The 22,712-nt window shown below is 34.2% G+C and overlaps 1 protein-coding gene across 1 annotated transcript in view; it reads left to right on the forward strand.

The window, feature by feature from the left end:
- Nucleotides 1-22,712, forward strand: part of LOC125819799 (putative disease resistance protein RGA3) — a 130,264-nt gene that overhangs the window by 39,944 nt on the left and 67,608 nt on the right. Inside the window, exon 3 of the mRNA XM_049499240.1 lies at nucleotides 10,981-11,076. Coding sequence (XP_049355197.1) covers nucleotides 10,981-11,076 — 96 coding nt within the window. The remainder of the gene's footprint in view (nucleotides 1-10,980; nucleotides 11,077-22,712) is intronic.

Raw genomic sequence — 22,712 nt, forward strand, 5'->3', positions numbered from 1 at the left:
ACAGAGATCCAAATACATGGATTTGGAATCGAGGCTCTTCCTCATAGATTTGGCAACCTTACTTCTCTTGAAACATTAACGCTAGTGAGGTGCAAACGGCTACAGAACCTGGACTTCTCATATGTCATGCCCAAATTACAATATCTGTGTGTAGATGAATGTCCATTGTTAGAAGCTCTGTCGGATGGGCTTGGCAACATTGTTTCGTTGCAACAGTTAAGTTTAGAAAACTGTGAGAAACTAGAGCATCTGCCATCCAGAGATGCCATGCGGCGCCTCACCAAATTATGGAAGCTGGAAATTAAAGGCTGCCCACAGTTAGAAGAAAGTTGCACCAATCGGAGTGGCCCAAACTCCCAGTGGTCCAACATTTCGCATATTGAAAAAATTGAAGTTGGGGGAAGCATAATTCAGGACTTGCGTAAGTCTCTGTTTCTCTTTCAATTTCCGAGTCGCATTTTTAATTATTATTTTCCACGAGTCACTCTTCTCCATTCTCCAAACATTTTTCTGTTCCACTTGAAACAAATTTATGAATATCTATATTACTTTCAAGATATGGTTTAATCATGAATATTTATATATCTTTTTCTCATTGATTATTAGTTCCAAGGTTTTTCTAGAACGTCGTTGTGGCATTTCAAGTCAAAATCCATGGGCGGCAATTACGTTAGGTGAATTTTCATTTAGAATGCTATAACAAGTTTTCAAGTCTTTTTTTTTGCACTCTTTTTTTTTCTCATGACACAATTTTATTGTTTAACAGGGTTGGTTATGTTCGACGGAGGAACCAGCACGTTGTTTTGTTGATGAACAGAATCTTCAGCCGTAGACTCTTTCACGAGCATTTGGTAAAGACTACATAATCTCTCAACATTTTACTCTTCATTACGGGGATACCAACAACTATTTAGTACACAGCTGCTTATTTGCCCAAGCGAAACTATTCTTTTAATGAAATATAACCTTTTTCTATGAGTTAATGAAAATAAAAGACTAACAAGTATTTTTGGTAAATAATGAATGAGTAGTTCAACCAACCAACAAGTACCATGTCCTTTTTTTATGATACTTTAACTGCTTGCTGCAGACTTATGTAGCGTTCTAGACTTTCCCTTTTGGATGTTCACTTGAAATCTATTTTTTCTTCTTTTCTATACAAAAGAAGCGTAAACTCAATATCAGCTCAGGTACAAAATGTATATCCCGGCTGACACACGATTCTTAGATGCAAGACTGATTTCATTTTGGAGACTCTGGTTGCACAAAGCTAGAAAATTCAAGGTAAGTCAGTTTTTGTAAATAAAAGATTGCAAAATGCTGTTTATACAGCATCCTATTTACCTTTATCTTTTTTTCTTTTTTTTTGTATTGTTGTTTGTAAATTGAAAACTCTCTAAGAGCAATCCTATGTAAATTCATATAAGTTTCTTAGTAAGGCATAATCTTATACTGGTTTGATTTTTATACTTTAGACAGTAAAGATAAATCTATACATATATATATGCACACTTGTTGTTACTTTTGCTTCATAGCAAAGGATAATTCATTGAAACATTTATAATTTAAGAAAAAAACTGCTATGTCTTGAATCTTATATAAAAGAGTGCCTCATAGGCTCTAAACATGTCCTTAGCAATACCTGTATATCTTAATAGTTCTTGCTTTCACTAAAATCTCTTTTTCGTGGTTGTTTGCAACGAGTTGCTTCTCCATTTCCCAAGGATCGGAGGAAATGTTGCCAAAAATGACTTTTTAATTTACCGTTTCCTATGTTTCAGATTCTTGGATGAAACAATGGCATGAAACTTGTCGAGATGGTATACTGGAGCAGACTCCTCTTAGATGTGTTTACATTCCACGGAAACTGGAGAGGAGATATTGTTTACTTGTATGATTAAGATTTGACAGCAGAGGGCTTTCTTGCACAGTGTTCATGCTTTTTTGTACAAAGAGTTTTTTGTTTCCAGCAAACATTTTGAACTTAATACTTACCTGCTGCATCATTGCCTAGTTCATATACTGCTTCTTTAATCAGTAAATGTAGCTGTGCTTTTCCTCTTCAAATTCATCTTCGCTATTTTTTTACTACATTCATTGACACCCCTGAAAGAAAATACTAGGTCCGCCTTTGCTTTAATGTAGCTGTGCTTTTCCTCTTGAAATTTATCTTGCTAGTGTTTGCGCATAATAAACAATGAGGATAGGGCCTAATCAAATGGGTGAGTTGGGTTGCAAGTCACAAAAGAGAATATTGTCATGACCCACGCTTATAAGATTGTGAAAGATTCGTGAGCAAGTTGTCAAATGTTACATGATGAAAGTCTAAGTTGGTGATAGTATGCTTTAAAGATGTAAATTACAAATTATTCTCGTGGATAAAAAAAAATGATTCATACAGGGGTATATTCTTTCTCACATATTTTTTTTCTTTTGACTATTTATAATGATAGACTAATTTGAATTTAGTATTTTAATGGTCAAATTTATTTATTTTTATTTATTTTATTGTAAAATTTATCATAAATGTCCCAAATATGTTTTTTATACATATAAAACTAAATTACAATATAGCTAAAAAATATAATTTATTTTTTAGCTTTTTAATCCTTTTCCATTCATACTTTTTTTCTTTTTATTTTATCCGATTTTACACTAAAAATGAAAAAAAAAGAATATTAAAGAAGTCAAAAAATAATTTATGTCTGAAAATATCAATTCAAACTTCCTACCCTTGTAAAAAAAAAGAATGTCCCCCTTAATTCCATACTTCCTAAACTGCAGATAAAGTGAACTTACAATTCAAATAACAAATTTTAGACACAATATTTTATAACAACATTGCAAATTCTTGAAATAATTCATAGTAGATAATTCTTCAAAGAACATTATAGACATGAAAAAAATTCAAGTGCAAGCTGATGGACAAGACTCTCTTTTCCTTCTTTTCCCTTTTGCTTATTACAACAATAATTTTTTCAGATAGGAATTGATTAAAATACAAAAAGAGGAAAAGAGGAATGGAAAAGGAAATGCATGAAAGCCACCTGTTATAATGGTGGCAATCAAAAACAGATGGCACAATATTGAGAATTGAATAGTTAATGGAAATGACGACAGTATCCTTTCTAAATTGAAATTTGACAAAAAACACACATGTTGATACCAATAGGGACCGACTCTTCTAATATAGTAGAAAATCTTATTTCAATATTGTAACAACTATTTAATTTTATATTTGAAAAAAATAAGAGAATATGAGTAAATAATGTTTTAGCAAAGAAATCTTTTTTGATGTTTTAGCAAAGAACCTTGTTGCAAAGGAAGTGTACAAAGAAATAAAGTGTGAAGGGCATTTTTGTAAACAAACATTTTTTTAATAGAACTTATATAAGATTTGTTATTTCTAATACATCAAACCAAACAGTGTATAAGAAATAACGCAGGCATAACTAATGCAAGCATTACTAATACACCTTATTTTGCATTGTTCTTATACACTCTACCAAATGACCCTTAAGAGTAACAATTAATTCTTTCATGACGTGACAATCTTTAATTAGTTGATCCAACTAAATTCTACCCGATCCACTTAAAATTCTACAAACCCATATCTTACAAAATCACAAGTGAGGTTTCTTCGATTTTGCAGAGAAAATGTTGAAAGATGCTTCTTCTTTATCTCTTAGATCCACTTCTCGAACCAATTTGAAACCAACCGAGTCCAATAAGAGTGACTTCCACAACCTCTTCACTCAGTTTCCTTTTCCTCCTCTTCGTACACCTCTTAATTCCATCGTCGATCCATCTCAAGACCTCCAATATGAAAGTTTTAGAGCTTCCCATTGAAAATACGACACCCCAATACTCATATTGGAAATGGAGTTAGAGGGAAATCACATTCTGAACCTAATTCAGCTCAAACTACTCCGGTAAGGAGAATTTCTAATGTGTTAACACTGAGGACTTGCTCTGGGGTTAGGCATGCTCTGCATACAGGAGCTAAAGGGGCAACTTTATCTTTTAAAACTTCAAAAGGAATTCCAGTTATCAACTCCAAGCCTTTTGTCCAAGTTAGGCACTTTTAGGAGAAATTATTATTATTTTTAGGTTAACTTTAAACTTCAGCCAATTAAAAATTTCCACGTCATTAATGAAAGGATTAATTATCACTCTTAAATAATAAGTAGAAGGGTAATATAGGTCCATAGAGGTGAATGAAAGGGTATTTTGAAACCCAAAGATGGAAGGAGAGTATTTTTGTTTCATTATCTATACTGGAAAGATATTTTAGATCCTTATCCATTTTATATATTTAGTAGATGTGATAATAGAGAAAATGACCAAAATGGTCTTTAGTGTATATGTAATGCTTTATTGTCGTTTTTAATGTATTTCATTTGATTGAAATGATACTCAATATACAACAAATCGAGTTATTATTTCTAAAAAATATATAAAAAACGATTGAACATATTTAATACATAAAATTGTAGATAAAATTAATGTTAAATAATATGTAAAAATTTGGGGAAGAACCAAACATACACCAATATTTATTACTCCCTCCGTCCCATTTTATGTGACACCATTTCCTTTTTGGTCAGTCGAAAAAAAGAATGTCACATTTCCTTATATGGTAAGTATTTAAAGGTACAATTCATCTTTTATTCTTGTTGGTCCCACTTAATCTTAAAAATAATATTCTAATACATTTATGAGGATAGAGAAAAGTGAGTCTACTTTTTAAAAAGCAAATTGATAAACATTTCAAAATATTTAATTATTTCTAAATTCCGTGTCTGATCAAATGTTGCCACATAAAACAAAACAGAGAGAGTATAAAGATGAGGGACTACTGGTGCTTCATCTGAAAACTCAAAACACTACTTTGAATCTTTAAACCCAAAATAAGGGATTATTTTGATTTTTGGGCTTTTTCTCTGCAAACAACTACCAAAAGAAGACTTACTTTGAGAAGACTTTGGTGAAGAAGCAAACACAACAATGGCAGATCCTGTATTTGCTGCTACTGTTAAAGTTTTGCTTGACAAACTGCTTTCTCTAACTATCAAGGAGATCAACAGCTCAAGGGATTTAAACGAAGATCTGGAAATGTTCACACAAAATGTATCCTTAATCCAAGCTTTCCTTCATGATGTTGAAACACCACAAGTTGAGAAACAACAGTCTGTCGAACAATGGCTCAGGAGGCTTGAGAGAGTTACTGAAAATGCTGAAAATGTGTTTGATCGATTCAGATATGAATCTCTCAAAACAAAAGTGATGAACATCCGAAACAGCCCAATGAAAAAGGTCAGTGGTTCCTTTTCTCATACTGCTTTTAAGAGCAAAATGTCTCGAAAAATCAACAGTATTAATAAAGAGTCCGCTATTAACAAGGTAGCCAAAGACCTTGGTCTCCACTCACTCATGGTTCCTTCTCGGAAAATACTACCGATTCGAGAAACAGATTCCATAGTAGTTGCTTCAGATGATAATGGAGAAAATAGCATAAAGAAAATCCTAAAACTCAGCTATGATTATCTACCATCTCCACATCTAAAAAAATGCTTTGCTTACTTTGCAATGTTACCAAAAGATCTTATGTTTGAAAAGGCCCAACTAATCCAACTCTGGATGGCAGAAGGCTTTCTTCATCAATGTCAAGAGACCACCGTGTTGGAAGACATCGGGAACAACTTCTTTCAACTCTTGTTGAGAAATTCCTTGCTGCAAGATGTTGTGTTAGATGAGCATAACAATATAAAATACTGTAAGATGCACAATCTTGTGCATGATTTGGCTGGAGATATCTTCAAATCTAAACTATTTGATCCGAAGGGCAATGATGGAGAAAAACTTTCTCAAGTGCGATACTTTGGGTGGGACTCACCAAGTGATCAAATAGATAAGATAAATGAGCCAGGACGTTTGTGCACACTGTTCTGGAGAAGCAAATATATATCGGAAGATATGCTGTTGAGCTTCAAGTTCTTGAGAGTTTTAAATTTGTCTAGATCAGGAATCAAGGAGTTGTCAGCCTCAATCGGGAAGCTAATATACTTGAGATATCTAGATATCTCGAGCACTGAGATCACAGCCTTACCCGACTCCATTTGCAAGCTCTATAATTTGCAAACATTTAGAGTCAATTACTGCTATTCACTCAAGGAATTTCCATATGAGATGGGAAATATGATAAGTTTGAGACACATATATTTCTATTCTTCGTCTCAGATGCCACTTAACCTGGGACAATTGACTTGTCTTCAGACCCTACAATATTTCAATGTGGGTTTGGAGAAAGGTCATCGAATAGAAGAATTAGGTCATTTGAAGAACCTTAGAAGTGAATTGAGTATCAATGAGCTGGAATTGGTCCGTAGTAGAGAAGAAGCTCTAACAGCATATTTACAAGAGAAATCGAATATTTACAAGCTGACATATGTATGGTCCCATCAGGAATCAGAAGGATGTGAGATCAATGCTGAGCATGTGTTGGATGGTCTTCAACCACATCCTAACTTGAAAACATTTGAAGTGGTGAGATATTTGGGTACTAGATTTCCTTCATGGTTCAATGAAGAGTCGCTACCAAATTTGGTCAAGTTGAAATTAAGTAATTGCAGAAATTGCAAAGAAATTCCATCTCTTGGCCAACTGAAATTCCTTCGGCATCTTGAACTGGTAGGGTTCCATAAGCTGGAATGCATTGGAACTACATTTTATGGTATTGAGGTTAACAATATGGGATCAAGCAGCAATAATGCCATTATCCAAGTGTTCCCATCATTAAAAGAACTAGTATTGGAGAATATGTGTAGCCTTATTGAGTGGAAGGGAGTGGAATCGATACCAGCAACAAGTGGGGTAAGAATGTTTCCTGGGCTTGAGAAGTTTAGGATTAGCTACTGTCCATTGTTAAAAAGTACTCCGAAGCAATTTGAATTCCTATGCGAATTGAGCATTAAAGTAGTTGACAGTGAAATGCCACTATTGAATTTGTGCTGCAACTTGACATCGCTCGTAAAGCTTAGTGTCTCTTTTGTGGAAGTGGTCACTTGTTTTCCAGATGAGATGCTACGCAACAACGTTTCTCTTCAACACTTATCGGTCTCAAACTGCAGAGAGTTTTAGTGAATTGCCACAGAGCTTGTACAATCTGCATTCTCTTAAGAGCTTAGTCATTCAGTGCTGCACCAATTTCAGTTCCTTTCCTGTTCCCAGTGGAGAGAATCATTTGACTTCCCTACAAAATCTTCAGCTATGGAGTTGTGGTGGATTGGCCAGTTTACCAAGTGGAATGCTAGAGAAATGCCGGTCTCTACAGAATTTAAGGGTCAACTATTGTAACAACTTAGTTTCCTTCCCTTTACATGCGGGGGATATGCCTTCACTTTCCTATTTGTCTATAGCACACTGTCCCAAATTGGATAGTGTACCCACAGGGGGCCTTCACCATCTCACCAGGTTAAGGGAATTGGAAATTGGTCCTGTCTCAGATATGGTGGATTTTGAGGCATTCCAATTGACTTTTAATGGCATTCAGCAGCTGTTGTCCCTTCGTACTCTGCTTGTGTTTGGACATTTACACTGGGATTCTCTGCCCTATCAGCTTATGCAACTCTCTGCCCTAACGCATATCCATATATGTGATTTCGAAATCGAGGCTCTTCCTCATAGACTTGACAACCTTACTTCTCTTGAAATATTACATTTAGTGAGGTGCAAACGGCTGCAACATGTGGACTTCTCCGATGCCATGCCCAAATTACGGTATCTAAGAATCTGCGATTGTCCATTGTTAGAAGCTCTGTCAGATGCTTTTTGCAACCTTGTTTCTTTGGAAGAATTAAGATTAGAGAACTGCGAAAAACTAGAGCACCTGCCATCCAGAGAAGCAATGCGACGCCTCACTAAATTATGGTACCTAAAAATTAAAGGCAGCCCAAAGTTAGAAGAAAGTTGCAACAATCGGAGTGGCCCAAGCACCCAGTGGTCCAACATTTCCCATATTCCAAAAGTTAAAGTAGGTGGAAGCATAATTCAGGACTTGCATAAGTCACATTTTTAATTTTTATTTTCTACGAATTCTAGAAAAGAAGTTCTGTATGAATATATCTCAAATAATTCAAACGTTTCGTTTGTTTTGCACGTTTATCCTTCAATAAAGAGTTTATCACTTAATCCTCGAATGTAGTACTCTTCATTACATAGTATAATGGAAGTTATTAAGTGGTATGGTTCTTGAATAAGATAACTGTTCATTCTCTTCAAGTATAGACAAGTATTTTACTGGCATAACAGTAGCTTGCCATATCTGGTATATTACAGTTTCTTTTTGCGCAAGAGGAGGTGAAATGTGTAGAGGAAAAAGCTGACCGAAACTTGACTTCTATTCAATTTGCATCAGTGGTGCTTTTGGAGACTCTGATTGTATGTCATTTGAGATTTTAAAGTAAGTTAGTTCTAAATCTTAGTAAATTGAAAAGTCTCAAGTAACAATACCAAGTCTCATATATAGTAGAGGTGTATATAACTTTCTTACTAGTCACACTTCTCGTTACTTGAACAAAAAGGAAATTTCGAAGGACTGCTATGTCTTGAATCTTACAGCAAAGAGTGCCCCATTGACTCTTAAAATTTCAAAAGATAACTAGGCTTGTCTCAATATTAATTATAAGCAATTTGTGTTCTTGTATGCAAGTTTTAGAGTTCAATAAGAATGTGAACTTACTTTGATTATTTGCTGGTATATCCTGTTTGGCATGTGATTGAACTCTGGATATAGTCTTTCCTGTCTTGTGGATATCAATAAATCTTCAAGATTTGTTTCCTCAAATTCTCACCGATGGAGTGGCTGCAGCCTCCAGTTCCATCATGTCCCATTTGGGAAGTAGCTGGTGGTGCCATTTATTATTATTGGGATATATTGCACAGATATTTGATGGCATTGAAATGCTGATACCATTCTTACTAAGAAGGCAAATGGAACGACGGCTTGTTGTTTCGATCCCAATGCTCATAATTTGAGTTCAATTGTATCGTAAGGGTACATCTAGAGCTTGGACCCATTAGATAATGAAGTTTGGATAAACATCATTGTGCAAGAAAATGAACAAGAGGCTGATCTGTAGCTCTAACCAAATTCACTTAACATTATTAATTGAGATAATTACATCCTAAGGATGTTTAGTTTGGAGATTTTAGCCTAGTTTCTATTTTCTTGCCTTGTTTAACCCAATTCAACATGTTAGCAGATGCTTTTTTGATAACCTGCTCCACCACTCCCCCTCCCCCCACCCCCCACCCCCCCTTTTTTTTGTTTCCATCCCATTTTGAAGTTCGACTATTCCGAATTAACCTCGCATAGGGTCCCATTCCAGGGGAAGCACTCGTACCAAAGACTTTTCCGTATCTAAAGCTTGAACCCGTGACTTGGTTACATAAATCGATGTCAGCAGCCAGGAGTACTTTTAAACCATTAAACAATTGGTTTGAGTTGTTAAGCTTTTTGCTGGGTTTTGTCTCTATGCTGGAAGGAATGAGATAAATCCATTAATTTTTCCACAAAGTGGAGGAGAATAGATAATTGTACAACTCATTTTGGACCTTGTTTTATTTCATATAAATTTTTTAAATAAATCTACTTGTACAAATAAAATAAAACCACTTGGACAAATAAAACAAAAAACTACTTAAATAAATGAATATAAGAGGAAAAAGGAGCACAAACTTGGCCTTCATTCACATGTATTTAGCCGCCTTTTTTTTTTTTTTAATTCTTTTTTACTGTTTGAATGAATTATTGTCTGTCTTCCTTTTAGTGCTCTGCAAAAAGACAACTTATTACTTTGACAAGACTTTGATTTTGTGAAGAAGCAAACACAACAATGGCCGATCCTGTAATTGGTGCTACTGTTCAAGTTTTGCTTGAAAAGTTGATTTCTCTCACTATCGAGGAGGTCAACAGCTCAAGGGATTTCAACAAAGATCTCGAAATGTTGACACAAAATGTATCCTTAATCCAAGCTTTCATTCATGATGTTGAAAGACCACAAGTTGACAAACAACAGTCTGTCGAACAATGGCTCAATAGGCTTGAGAGAGTTGCTGAAGATGCTGAAAATGTGTTTGATCGATTCAGATATGAATCTCTCAAAACAAACGTGATGAGCATCCGAAACAGCCCAATAAAAAAGGTCAGTGGTTTCTTTACTCATACTGCTTTTAAGAGCAAAATGTCTCGAAAAATCAACAGTATTAATAAAGAGTTGACCGCTATTAACAAGGTAGCCAAGGACCTTGGTCTCCACTCACTCATAGTTCCTTCTCGGAAAATACTACCGATTCGAGAAACAGATTCCTTAGTAGTTGCTTCAGATGTTGTTGGTAGAGATTTGGATATTGTTGAGATAAAGGAGAAGATTTTGAAGATGAGAGAGGAGGATGTTGTTCTATCCACCATTCCCATAGTGGGTATGGGGGGTTTAGGGATAACAACTGTGGCTAAGAGGATTTACAATGATGAACACATCAAGCTAATCTTTGAAAAGAGAATTTGGCTGTGTCTACCTGAAATGTCTGAAACAAAGAGCTTTCTTGAACAAATCCTCGAATCGTTGACAGAGAGGAAAATTGAGGTTCAAAGGAGAGATATAATAGTCAAGAAGTTACAAGATGAATTGGGAGGAAAAAACTATTTGCTAGTCCTGGATGATTTGTGGTGTGTTGACTCTATATCGTGGCATGAGTTCGTTGACACCTTGAGAGGAATAAATACATCCAGAGGAAACTGCATTCTTGTGACTACTCGTATGAAGCGGGTGGCATCCACAGTAGCAACAGATCTTCATATCTTGGGAAAGTTAACAGAAGATCATTGTTGGTCTATTTTCAAACAAAAAGCATTTGTTGATGGCAGGGTTCCAGAAGAATTAGCGAGCATGGGCAACAGGATTGTTGTAATGTGTCAAGGTCTACCGTTGGCTGCAAGTGTGTTGGGAGGCCTCTTACACAACAAGGAAAAACATGAATGGCAAGCAATTCTTGATGGCAACCCCCTTGTTGCAGGTGAAGATGATAAGGGAGAAAATAGCATAAAGAAAATCCTAAAACTCAGCTATGTTTATCTACCATCTGTACAACTGAAAAAATGCTTTGCTTACTTTGCAATGTTTCCAAAAGATTCCGAGTTTGAGAAGGAACAACTTATCCAACTCTGGATGGCAGAAGGCTTTCTCCATCCATGTCAAGAGACCACTGTGATGGAAGATGTTGGGCACAGGTTTTTTCAAATCTTGTTGCAAAATTCCTTGCTGCAAGATATTAAGGTAGATGAGCTCAGCAATATAACACATTGTAAGGTGCACGATCTTGTGCATGATTTGGCTGGAGATATCTTAAAATCTAAACTATTTGATCCAAAGGGTGACGATGGAGAAAAACTTTCTCAAGTTCGATACTTTGGATGTGAGTCACCAAGGAATCAAATAGATAAGATATATGAGCCACAACGTTTGTGCACACTGTTTTGGAGAAGCAATTCTATATCGGAAGATATGCTGTTGAGCTTTAAGTTCTTGAGAGCTTTAAATTTATCCAGTTCAGGAATCAAGGAGTTGTCGGCCAAAATTGGGAAGCTGATATACTTGAGATATCTTGATCTCTCCAACACTAAGATCACAGCTTTGCCCAACTCCATTTGCAAGCTCTATAATTTGCAAACATTTAGAGTCATTAACTGCCATTCACTTAAAGAACTTCCATATGAGATGGGAAATATGATAAGTTTGAGACACATATATTACACTTCTGCTGATGAAACAAATGGGCATTGGGGAGAATGGTGTATTCGCAATGAACATTTTCAGATGCCACTTAAGATGCGTCAATTGACTTGTCTTCAAACCCTCCAGTTTTTCAAGGTAGGTGTAGCGAAAGGTCGTCAAATAGAAGAATTAGGTCATTTGAAAAACCTAAGAGGTGAATTGACGATCAATGGTCTACAATTGGTCGGTGATAGAGAAGAAGCTCGAACAGCAAATTTACAAGAGAAATCAAATATCTACAAGCTGGCATTTGTGTGGTCCCATGACGAAGAAGAAGGAAGTGAGACCAATGATGAGTATGTGTTGGATGGTCTTCAACCGCATCCTAACTTGAAAACCTTAGCAGTAGTGGACTATTTAGGGACTAAATTTCCTTCATGGTTCCGTGAAGATTTGCTACCAAATTTGGTCAAGTTGAAATTAAGCGGTTGCAAAAGATGCAAAGAAATTCCATCGCTTGGCCAACTGAAATTGCTTCGGCATCTTGAGCTGTCAAAGTTACATAAGGTGGAATGCATAGGACCTAAATTTTATGGTAAAAATATTGGATCAAACAGCAATATCCAAGTGTTCCCGTCACTGAAAGAACTAGTATTGAGGTCTATGTCTAGCCTTATTGAGTGGAAGGGGGATGAAGGTGGAGTAAGAATGTTTCCTAGGCTTGAGAAGTTGACGATTACAGAGTGTCCATTGTTAAAAAGTACTCCAAGTCAATTTGAAATCCTCCGTGAATTAGAGATTGTCATAGTTGACAGTGAAATGCCATTGTTGAACTTGTGCAGCAACTTGACATCTCTCGTAGAGCTTAGAGTCTCTGATATGAAAGAGCTCACTTGTCTTCCAGATGAGATTCTGCGCAACAATGTTTCTCTTCAACACCTATCGGTCTTCGACTGTGAAGAGTTTCGTGAATTGCCACAAAGCTTGTACAATCTCCATTCTCTTAAGACCTTAAGGATATCCAACTGCGCCAATTTCAGTTCCTTTCCTGTTCCCAGTGGAGAGAATTATTTGACTTCCCTCCAAAGTCTTCAGTTGTTCGATTGTGATGGATTGACCAGTTTACCAAGTGGAGTGCTAGAGCATTGTCGGTCTCTGGAATCTTTGGTGGTCATCTCCTGTAACAACTTACTCTCTTTGCCTTTACACGTGTGGGAAATGCCTTCACTTTCATATTTGTGTTTATCAGGCTGTCCCAAATTGATTAGTGTACCCTCAGGGGGCCTTCACCGTCTCACTGGGTTAAGGGCATTGGATATTGGTCCTTTCTCAGAGATGGTGGATTTTGAGGCATTTCAATTGATTTTTAATGGAATTCAGCAGCTGTTATCCCTTCATAATGTGGGGGTGACCGGACGTGGGCACTGGGATTCTCTGCCCTATCAGCTTATGCAACTCTCTTCCCTAACACATATCCATATATGTGATTTCGGAATCGAGGCTCTTCCTCATAGATTTAGCAACCTTACTTCTCTTGAAAGTTTAATGCTAGCGAGGTGCCAACAGCTACAATGTGTGGACTTCTCAGATGTCATGCCCAAATTACGGTATCTGGAAATCCATAATTGTCCATTGTTAGAAGCTCTGTCGGATGGACTCAGCAACCTTGTTTCTTTGGAAGAGTTAACTTTACGGAACTGCGAAAAACTAGAGCATCTGCCATCCCAAGATGCCATGCGACACCTCACGAAATTACAGAGCCTGAAAATTAAAGGCTGCCCAAAGTTAGAAGAAAGTTGCAACAATCGGAGTGGCCCAAACTCCCAGTGGTCCAACATTTCCCATATTCCTAAAGTTAAAGTTGGTCGAAGCATAATTCAGGACTTGCGTAAGTCTCTGTTTCTCTTCCGTGTCTGAGTCACATTTTTAATTATTATTTTCTATCAGTTCTAGAACGAAGTTCTGTATATAATTGAATACTATCTCCTGCAATTATTTTGACTAAAAAAAATGCAAAATTATTAGTCAATTGCATCTTATCTATGCTTTCAGCATTCTGCTAGTCCACTTGAACCAAATTGTTGTTGTTTTTATAATTCTTCAAGTAAGGTATATCTATATCAATTTTAAGATGTGATTTATTCATGAAAATTTATGTTTTTTTTTCCTTAAAGGTTACTAGTTTCAAGGTCATACTTGAACATCACTGTGGTAAATCAAGTCAAAATCCATGAATGGCAGGCAATTACGTTAGGTAAATTTTCATTTAGACTTGTTAGAGGAATGCGTTTTTTTGCACTACTTTTTTCTCATGACACAATTTTTATTGTTTAAACAGGGTTGGTTATGTTCCACCACCACATTTGTTTGGTTGAAGAACAGAATCTTCGGCCGTAGACATTACGGGTACACTTTCATGAATATTTAGTAACGATAACATAATCTGTCAACGTTTTGCTCTTCATAATGGGGGATACCAACAATTATTAAGTGAAACTATTTGTTTGTTTTTAAAACATGTGCAACAAAAAGTTTTAAAGTGATGTCTCTCTATACTTTTATCAAGCATAGGAAGTCGACTATTCTGAATTTGTGTCGTGTAGGGTCCAATTCGAGGTAAAGCACTCCCCACCAAAGGTTTTTCAAGTTCAACTAAGCGTAGTTTCCCCATTTCTTTGATGCAGCTGTTGTCCCTTCGTGTTCTGGTGGTGTTTGGACGTTTGCTCTGGGATTCTCTGCCCTCGCCAAATACTGAACCTGGAAATTGAAGGCTGCCCAAAGTTAGAAGAAAGTTGCACCAATCGGAGTAGCCCAAACTCCTAGTGGTCCAACCAACATTTCTCATATTCCAAAAATTGAAGTTGTTGGAAGCTTAATTCCTATGTAAGTCTCTGTTTCTCTTTCAGTTTCTGAGTAACATTTTAAATTATTATTTTCCATGAGTAACTCTCCTCCATTCTCCTTTTATAGTTTTCCAAACATTTTTCTATTCCAATTGAAACAAATTTATGAATATCTATATTACTTTTAAGATATGGTTTAATCATGAATATTTATGTATTTTTTTATCATTGGTTATTAGTTCCAAGGTCATACTAGAACATTGTTGTGGCATTTCAAGTGAAAATCCATGGGCGGCAATTACGTCAGGTGAACTTTCAATTAGAATTCTTTTACCAAGTTTGCACAAAGCTGGAAAATTCAAGGAATTCGTGATCTTCAGATGTAGCTGCACTTTCATGGAAGGGGATATTGATATTTTTGTGAGGTTCTAAACGTCACAAAAATTATTGGCATAATACATAATCATGACCCTTAACTTCTCTTCACCGAACAACTATTACCTCTAACTTTAAGTGTGAACAAGTAGACACTTAAACTTATATAAAATTGAACAAGGAGACACATGTGTCCTACATGTCATAATACACGTAGGACAAAAAATTGTCATGTAGGGTGTCAGGTGGGATGAATGTGTCTATTTGTTCAATTTTATTCAAATTTAAGTTCATACTTGTGCAAACACAAAGTTAGTTAAGGTCATAGCTGACAATTGACGCCAAGTTAAGGGTAATGTTTATGTATTATGCCAAAATTATTCTCTGGTTTTGGCTGATGAAGTCGAGTAAGACAGGAACTCCTTAGCTACCACTTTCCTTTTTCATTTCTAGAGTTTCTTTAACCTTTGATTTTCTTTAATTTTTGCTCTTTTCTTTTGCTTTGTTGTTTACTGATTGGACCGGATTGTTATGACTTGGGCTAACCTTTGATGTACATAGTTGAAAACTTGCATAAATATATTAAAGAAAATATTTATCATTTATAGCCATAACATTTTTTTTCACTCGATCACTTTAATATATTTATTATACAGTTTTAATACATGTAACAGAGAACAATTTATAAAACACATAATACAAGTTTTATTGATGGATAATACATTTATTACACATTTTAATACACTTATAATACAATGTGCCAATTTCTTAAAAAAAAAATGGAATATATTTTCAAACAGTTATAATACATATATATTGCATACATAATTTACTTTTAATACATATAGCAAATTTATCACAATATTGTTATATATTGCTATAAATGTTAATAAATAAAAGTAGGGAAAATTGTATGAAATAGCAAACTATTAATTCAAATTAAATGTCATAGCCATAATTTATTTTATTTGTAATTCGCAACAAACATCCTTTTTTTTTTTTTGCCATCCCATTTGTATACCGAAATATACAAATGCAGGACTCATTTGTATACCGAAATATACAAATGCAGAACCCATTTGTATACCAAAATATACAAATGCAAAACCCATTTGTATACCAAAATATACAAATGCAGGACCCATTTGTATACCGAAATATACAAATGCAGAACCCATTTGTATATTGAAATATACAAATAGACTGAAATATACAAATGCAAGATCTATTTGTATATCGAAATATACAAATGCAGGACCCATTTGTATACCGAAATATACAAATAGACCCAAATACATATTTTTTATGTATATGTATACTGAAATATATAGATAAATAGTCATAGCAAACATAAAGTTTGCTATGGAGCACAATTATACAAACTATAGCTATAACATACAAATATGATTTTTATGTTTGCTATATGTGAAAGGTAAATTTTAGGTTTACATATACATAAAAATAATAATATGTAATTGGGTCTATTTGTATATTTCGGTATACAAATGGGTCCAGCATTTGTATATTTCGGTATACAAATGGGTCCTACATTTGTATATTTCGGTATACAAATGGGTCCTACATTTGTATATTTCGGTATACAAATGGGTCCTGCATTTGTATAATTCGGTATACAAATGTGTCTTGCATTTGTATATTTTGGTCTACAAATGGATCCTACATTTGTATATTTTGGTATACAAATGGGTCCTGCATTTTTGTATTTCGATATACAAAGGGGATGCGGCAAAAAACATGAAATGTTTGCTGCGAATTACAAATAAAAGAAACTATGGCTATAGCATTTAATTTGAATTAATAGTATGCTGTTTTATACAATTTTCCCTCTCGCTAAAATCAATAATTATTTATTAAAAGGTACTCATTCAAGTAATTTGTATTATAATTCAGGCCTTTTGGCCTTTTATTTTTATTTTTTTAAAATGGAAATCATTTGTTATCTTTATATAGTGTTTCTTGATGTTGTTCTTTAAAATTCCTTTTAACATATATATATTTATTAAATTAAATCAACCAACATTTAATTATTTAATGAACTAGTCAAATTCTACTAATCTTTATATTAACAATTAGGTTATTAATTTAAAAGTTTTAAATTTTGAAAAGCCAATTAGTTAAGAGAATCAAAAGACAAAAATATATAGGAGTTGTAAAAGTTATATGGTGATAAAAAAAATTCTATGAATTTAAAGCAATTAATTTTGTATAACATGAATGTCATTTGTGTGAGCATTGAAGTACCACTTCTCCATTCCCAAATCAAAATCAATTCATATAATTGAAAAAGTTATTTAACAGATGTTTTTTAACTTAAAGGGAAAAATTAATATTACCTAATTTAATTAATTATCTAATTTATCATAGGGCAAAAATGACAATCCAAATTATAGATATATATATATTTTCTTTGTAATATGATATGATTACTATTTAATATTTAGTATAATATGATATAATATTTCGTATTTAGTTAACATAATATGATATGATTTATTTAATATTTAATTAATTAGACATAATTTAGTTTTTAGAGTTTATAAAGTAATAATTTATTTATATTTTTAATGACATTAATGGAGTAACTCAACTTTATAAGATTATTATGATATTTTAATTTTCAATCTTTTTTTTATTTCCATTTTTATATGGCACGAGAACGATATATGATGTGATGATTAGGTTGCATTATTCAAAATCATAATGAAAAGTGACTACCATTCATTAGAAATAAAAAGTAACACAACGACCACCCAAAATTAAAGCTATTCTTTATGTCAATTATTGTGTATGAATTATTCTTTACTTTAGTGTTGGGATTATTCTTTACTTTAGTGGTGGGCAAACAACTAGCAAAAGAAGATTTGTGCAAAAACTTTGGTGTAGAGGAAGAGGAGGACTTTGTGTGAATTAAGGAGAAAAAATAACAATGGCCGACCCTGTAATTGGTGCTACTGTTCAGGTTGTGCTTGAGAAGCTACTTTCTCTCACAATTGAGGAGGCCAGAAATTTAAGGAACTGCAAGAAAAATCTCAGAATGCTGTCAAGATATGTAACCATGATCCAAGCTTTCATTCATGATGCTGAAAGACGACAAGTCGAAGATAAGGCTGTGGAAGAATGGCTCAAGATGCTTGAGAGAATTGCTGAAGATGCTGAAAATGTGTTTGACAAATTCACATATGAATCTATCAAAGCAAAAGTGATGAACAACCGAGCCAAACTAATGGAAAAGGTCAGTCACTTCTTTTCTCATACTGCTTTCAAGTACAAAATGTCTCGAAAATCAATAAGATCTGTTAGTGAAAAACTTACAAGATAACAAAAAATACAAGATACAATTGAAATAAAATGAAGAAACATAAATCTCTTCAGGCTGAGGTGAGAATATCTCGCTCTCTTTAAGAAGATTCAAGCCCATTGCAGCAAATGTTTTCACCGGTCCAGCAGTAGTCCTTCTTGACTTGTCTTCTCCAGGATACAACAGCCTTCACAAAGTATAACTCAACAACTCTGGACAAGAGTTGAGTCCAAAGCTCCACAAAAAGAACACCTCCCTTCAACTAATAAGAACTCTCTTTTTGACAAACTTTTTCCTCTCTATCTTTTTCTTATGTGTTGTATGTTGTGTATAATAAATCAAATGAAGACCACCACTATTTATACTAGAAGAAGTCTTCCTAGCAATGAATAGGAAGATAAATGGTGTAGTAAATAATAAAGATAATGGTCTTAGGAGTTACATAAGTTACAAGGTATAATGGAGGAATAAAGAGTGAGATAATGGAGAAATAATATGGAGAACTTATGGCCAAGATGCCACTAAACGATGCTACAAGAGAAACAGTCAGTAACATCAGTACTTATTCCAAATGGAGTAATGCTCCAAATATATTTCCAACCGTTAAAAAAATGAATTACCACCAACGGATAACTTGACAGCAAAGGCACCATTTGACTCCAAACTTTTAACAAATTAATATATAAAATATTAATATTAAAATGTTGACCAACAATCCCCCACTCATTTTAATATTACATAAGAGAGTCTACCAGCTGAAGGAAGATTACTATGCATAATGAAGGTGTGCTCTGCATTGAACCTCCACTTAGTGAAACAGTAACTTTTACTCCAGAGTCGTAGTGGTCTCAGACTTGAACTATGACTGCTTAAGGGAAATAAAATATCACTGCTCACACATACTAATCAAGGTGTTGACATGAGCTTTAAAGCCAGCACGTTATGGCCATGTGCTATCCCGGTTTCATGAGTGCATTTGAGAATAAGCCCAATTCTCATAGGAAGCGACCTACTTCCACACATCACATAGGTGAAATCTGTCGAGAGTGCTCTTGTAAGCTTAACACTCCACCCATACGGGCTACAGATATTCATTAAGAGTTTTATCAACTCAACCTTCACAAACTACAGGAAACAATGCACTCACATCATAGGGAGGGAATAAAAAGATAGTGCATTTTTCACAATAAGTCATCATATGATTAGTTTTTCCCATTGAACCTGGTTATAGGATCTCTAGTCTCCAGGTTGGGTTTCCTCATATATGACTCAAGGATTTATAGGCTTCAATCCCATCCCCCTCGATGTGCTCCAGACCTTTTCTCTTGTTAAGGCCTTAGTAAGAGAATCTGCAAGATTATCACAAGATTTGATATAATCAACATTAATGGTACCATTTGTTAAATATGATCTTACATTACTGTGTTTCCTCCTTATAGGTCTGGATTTACCGTTATAATAACAGTTTTGAACTCTACCAATCGCAGCGGTGCTATCACAATGAAACTAAATAGGAGGAATTGGTTTTTCAAAATAAGGTATTTGAAATAATAAATCTCTTAACCAATTTGCTTCCTCACTAGCTGAAGCTAAAGCAATTAGTTCAGCTTCCATGGTAGAGTTAGCAATAATAGTTTGCTTTTTTGATTTCCAACAAACAGCACCACCACCTAAAGTAAAGACATAACCAGTGGTAGAACAGGAATCACCTGATAAAGTGTTCCAATCTGCATCACAAAAGCCTTCAAGTACATCAGGATATTTTTTATAGAACAAACCACAATTTTTTGTTCCAATTAAATATCTCATAACTCTTGTTACAACATGTCAATGTTCATTACCTGGCTTGCTTGTAAACCTGCCAAGTACTCCTACTGCATATGCAATATCAGGCCTAGTGCAATCAGTCACATACCTCAAACTTCCGATTATGCTAGCATATTCCTTTTGATTTATTACATCATTTTCACTTTCAACTGGAAATAAGTGAACACTTGAATCAAAAGGAGTTGCAACATGCTTGCAATCAAGAAAGTTATATTTTTTCAATATTTTCTCAACATAATGTGACTGGTCAAGGAAAATTCCATCACATGTTCTTGTAATTTTTATTCCAAGAATAACATTTGCCTCACCAAGATCTTTCATATCAAAATGGCTTCTAAGAATATTCTTAGCTTCATCAATAACATTCATGTTAGAGCCAAAGATCAACAAATCATCAACATATAGGCAAATAATCACATGTGAATTATTCCAAGACTTATGATATATGCACTTATCACACTCATTTGTTTTAAAACCATTTTCAATCATGCAGGAATCAAACTTTTCATGCCATTGCTTAGGTGCCTGTTTCAAGCCATATAGGGATTTAGTAAGTTTACATACTTTGCTTTCTTGGGCTGCTTCAACAAAAGACTCGGGTTGATCCATATAAATTTCCTCATTTCGGTCTCCATTTAAAAAAGTAGTTTTTACATCCATTTGATGAATTTGCAAATCAAAAATTGCAGCCATAGCAATTAAAAGTCTTATGGATGTAATTCTTATTACCGGTGAAAAAGTATCAAAAAATTCTAGGCCTTCTAGTTGTTTAAAACCTTTTGCAACTAACTTAGCCTTGTATTTATCAATAGATCCATCCGGTTTTAACTTTTTTCTTAAGACCCATTTGCAACCAATAGTTTTACAACCCGGTGGTAAATCAACTAACTTCCAAGTTTTATTAGAAATTAGTGATTCCATTTCATCATTTACAGCCTCTTTCCAAAATATAGAATCATGTGAAGATAATGCTTCTTTCAAAGTGAGAGGGTCATCTCCAACATTAAACACATAAAAATCAGGACCAAAATCTTTTTCTACTCTAACTCTTTTACTTCTTCTTAACTCAAAATCATCAACTTCTTTATTTTTCAAAGTAGAAGTAGAAGAACTAGGTAGTGACAAAATACTTTGTTCTGTTTTATTTAAAAATATATATAAAAGGAAAATGACTGAGTTTTCGAAAAGCCGGTTAAACTTATAGTTTAAGAGAAATCGGGTTTCCAAAAGGACAGAGTCGCCACTTAATTTTTAGTAAAAAATAAAGAAAAAATACAAGGTTTTCAAAAGATTTAAACAGATAAAATCAATTGAAAAGGGGTCGAAGTTCAATATACATTCCGAGAAGGTGTTAGGCCCTCGGAATGCCCGCTAACTTGCGGTTGACCGACGATTTGACTAAAAGTGATTTTTTGACTAACTTTGAAATTTTAACTAAAATAGAAGAACTCATTAACTATATATATTTTTGAAATTTTAACTTGGTAAAAGAACTAATTTATATTAAATATATATTTTATTTTATTTTTTTATTTTTTTTGAAATTGACTTAATAAGAAAACTAATTTTTTTTGAAATTTTAACTTAGTAAGAAAACTAATTTATTTTGAAGTTTTAACTTAGTAAGAAAACTAATTTATTTTAACTTATTTATTTATTACCATTTATTATTTTTATCACTTTATTTATTTTAAGGGGGAATGAACTAGGGGAATTTTTCTAAGGGAAATGACTTAAGGAGATAACAAGACCAAAATTAAATAAAAGCTAAGTAAACAAATTATATGAATGAATATTTATTTTAAAAAAATATAAAAGAGAAATGACTACCTTTGGGGTTTAATTAAATTTAACCATAAGAAATGAAAGCGTTAGTCAAATACGATAAGATAAATAAGAGAGGGAAAGGAAGTACATTGAGGCCCAAATTCCTAAATCTGCAAAAAAAAAAATAGCAACTCATTGGGCTTTTGGTCCTTTTTCCCTCTTCAATGATCATGATATACATCAATTGTATATTCGAGGTATACACCATGTATACCGCTAATTTTTAGACTCTCGGACCTGTAATTTTGTTTCAATTGTGTATTTCCGCCTTTTCCACCTGTAGTTCTCACGTTTTTCCCTGTATATTGTTATTTTTCGACTGTATACTCATGTATACAGCTGTATACAAGCTATATTTCAGCGTTTCGGAACATGAAAATTCAACTTCCAGCCCGTATTGTCAATTTCCAACATGTACGTCTGTTTCCTTAACCTGCCCTGATGGTTGACTCAAGAAATATGCATATTGGCCCTTTATGGCCCATCCGAAATGCACGAGGGAAAACTTGAGTCCAAGTGACTCGAGTTGGCATCACATGACAAAGTGAAAGAAAGAAATATTAGCATCCAACTTGCAATGACTTAATCAAGTGAGAAAATTGAACATTTAAAAATGCAAAATCCCAACATTCCCAAATGGCCAGTGCCTTGCCACACTTAAATATTGATAAAACACATATGATTTCAAAAGGGAAAGAAGACAAAATGGTTTAAGATGAACACACGAAGTCCAACAAATAATATTGG

Source organism: Solanum verrucosum, unplaced genomic scaffold (assembly GCF_900185275.1).
Source record: "Solanum verrucosum unplaced genomic scaffold, falcon-dt-bn FXZP01000239.1, whole genome shotgun sequence".
NCBI classification, from domain to species: Eukaryota; Viridiplantae; Streptophyta; class Magnoliopsida; order Solanales; family Solanaceae; genus Solanum; species Solanum verrucosum.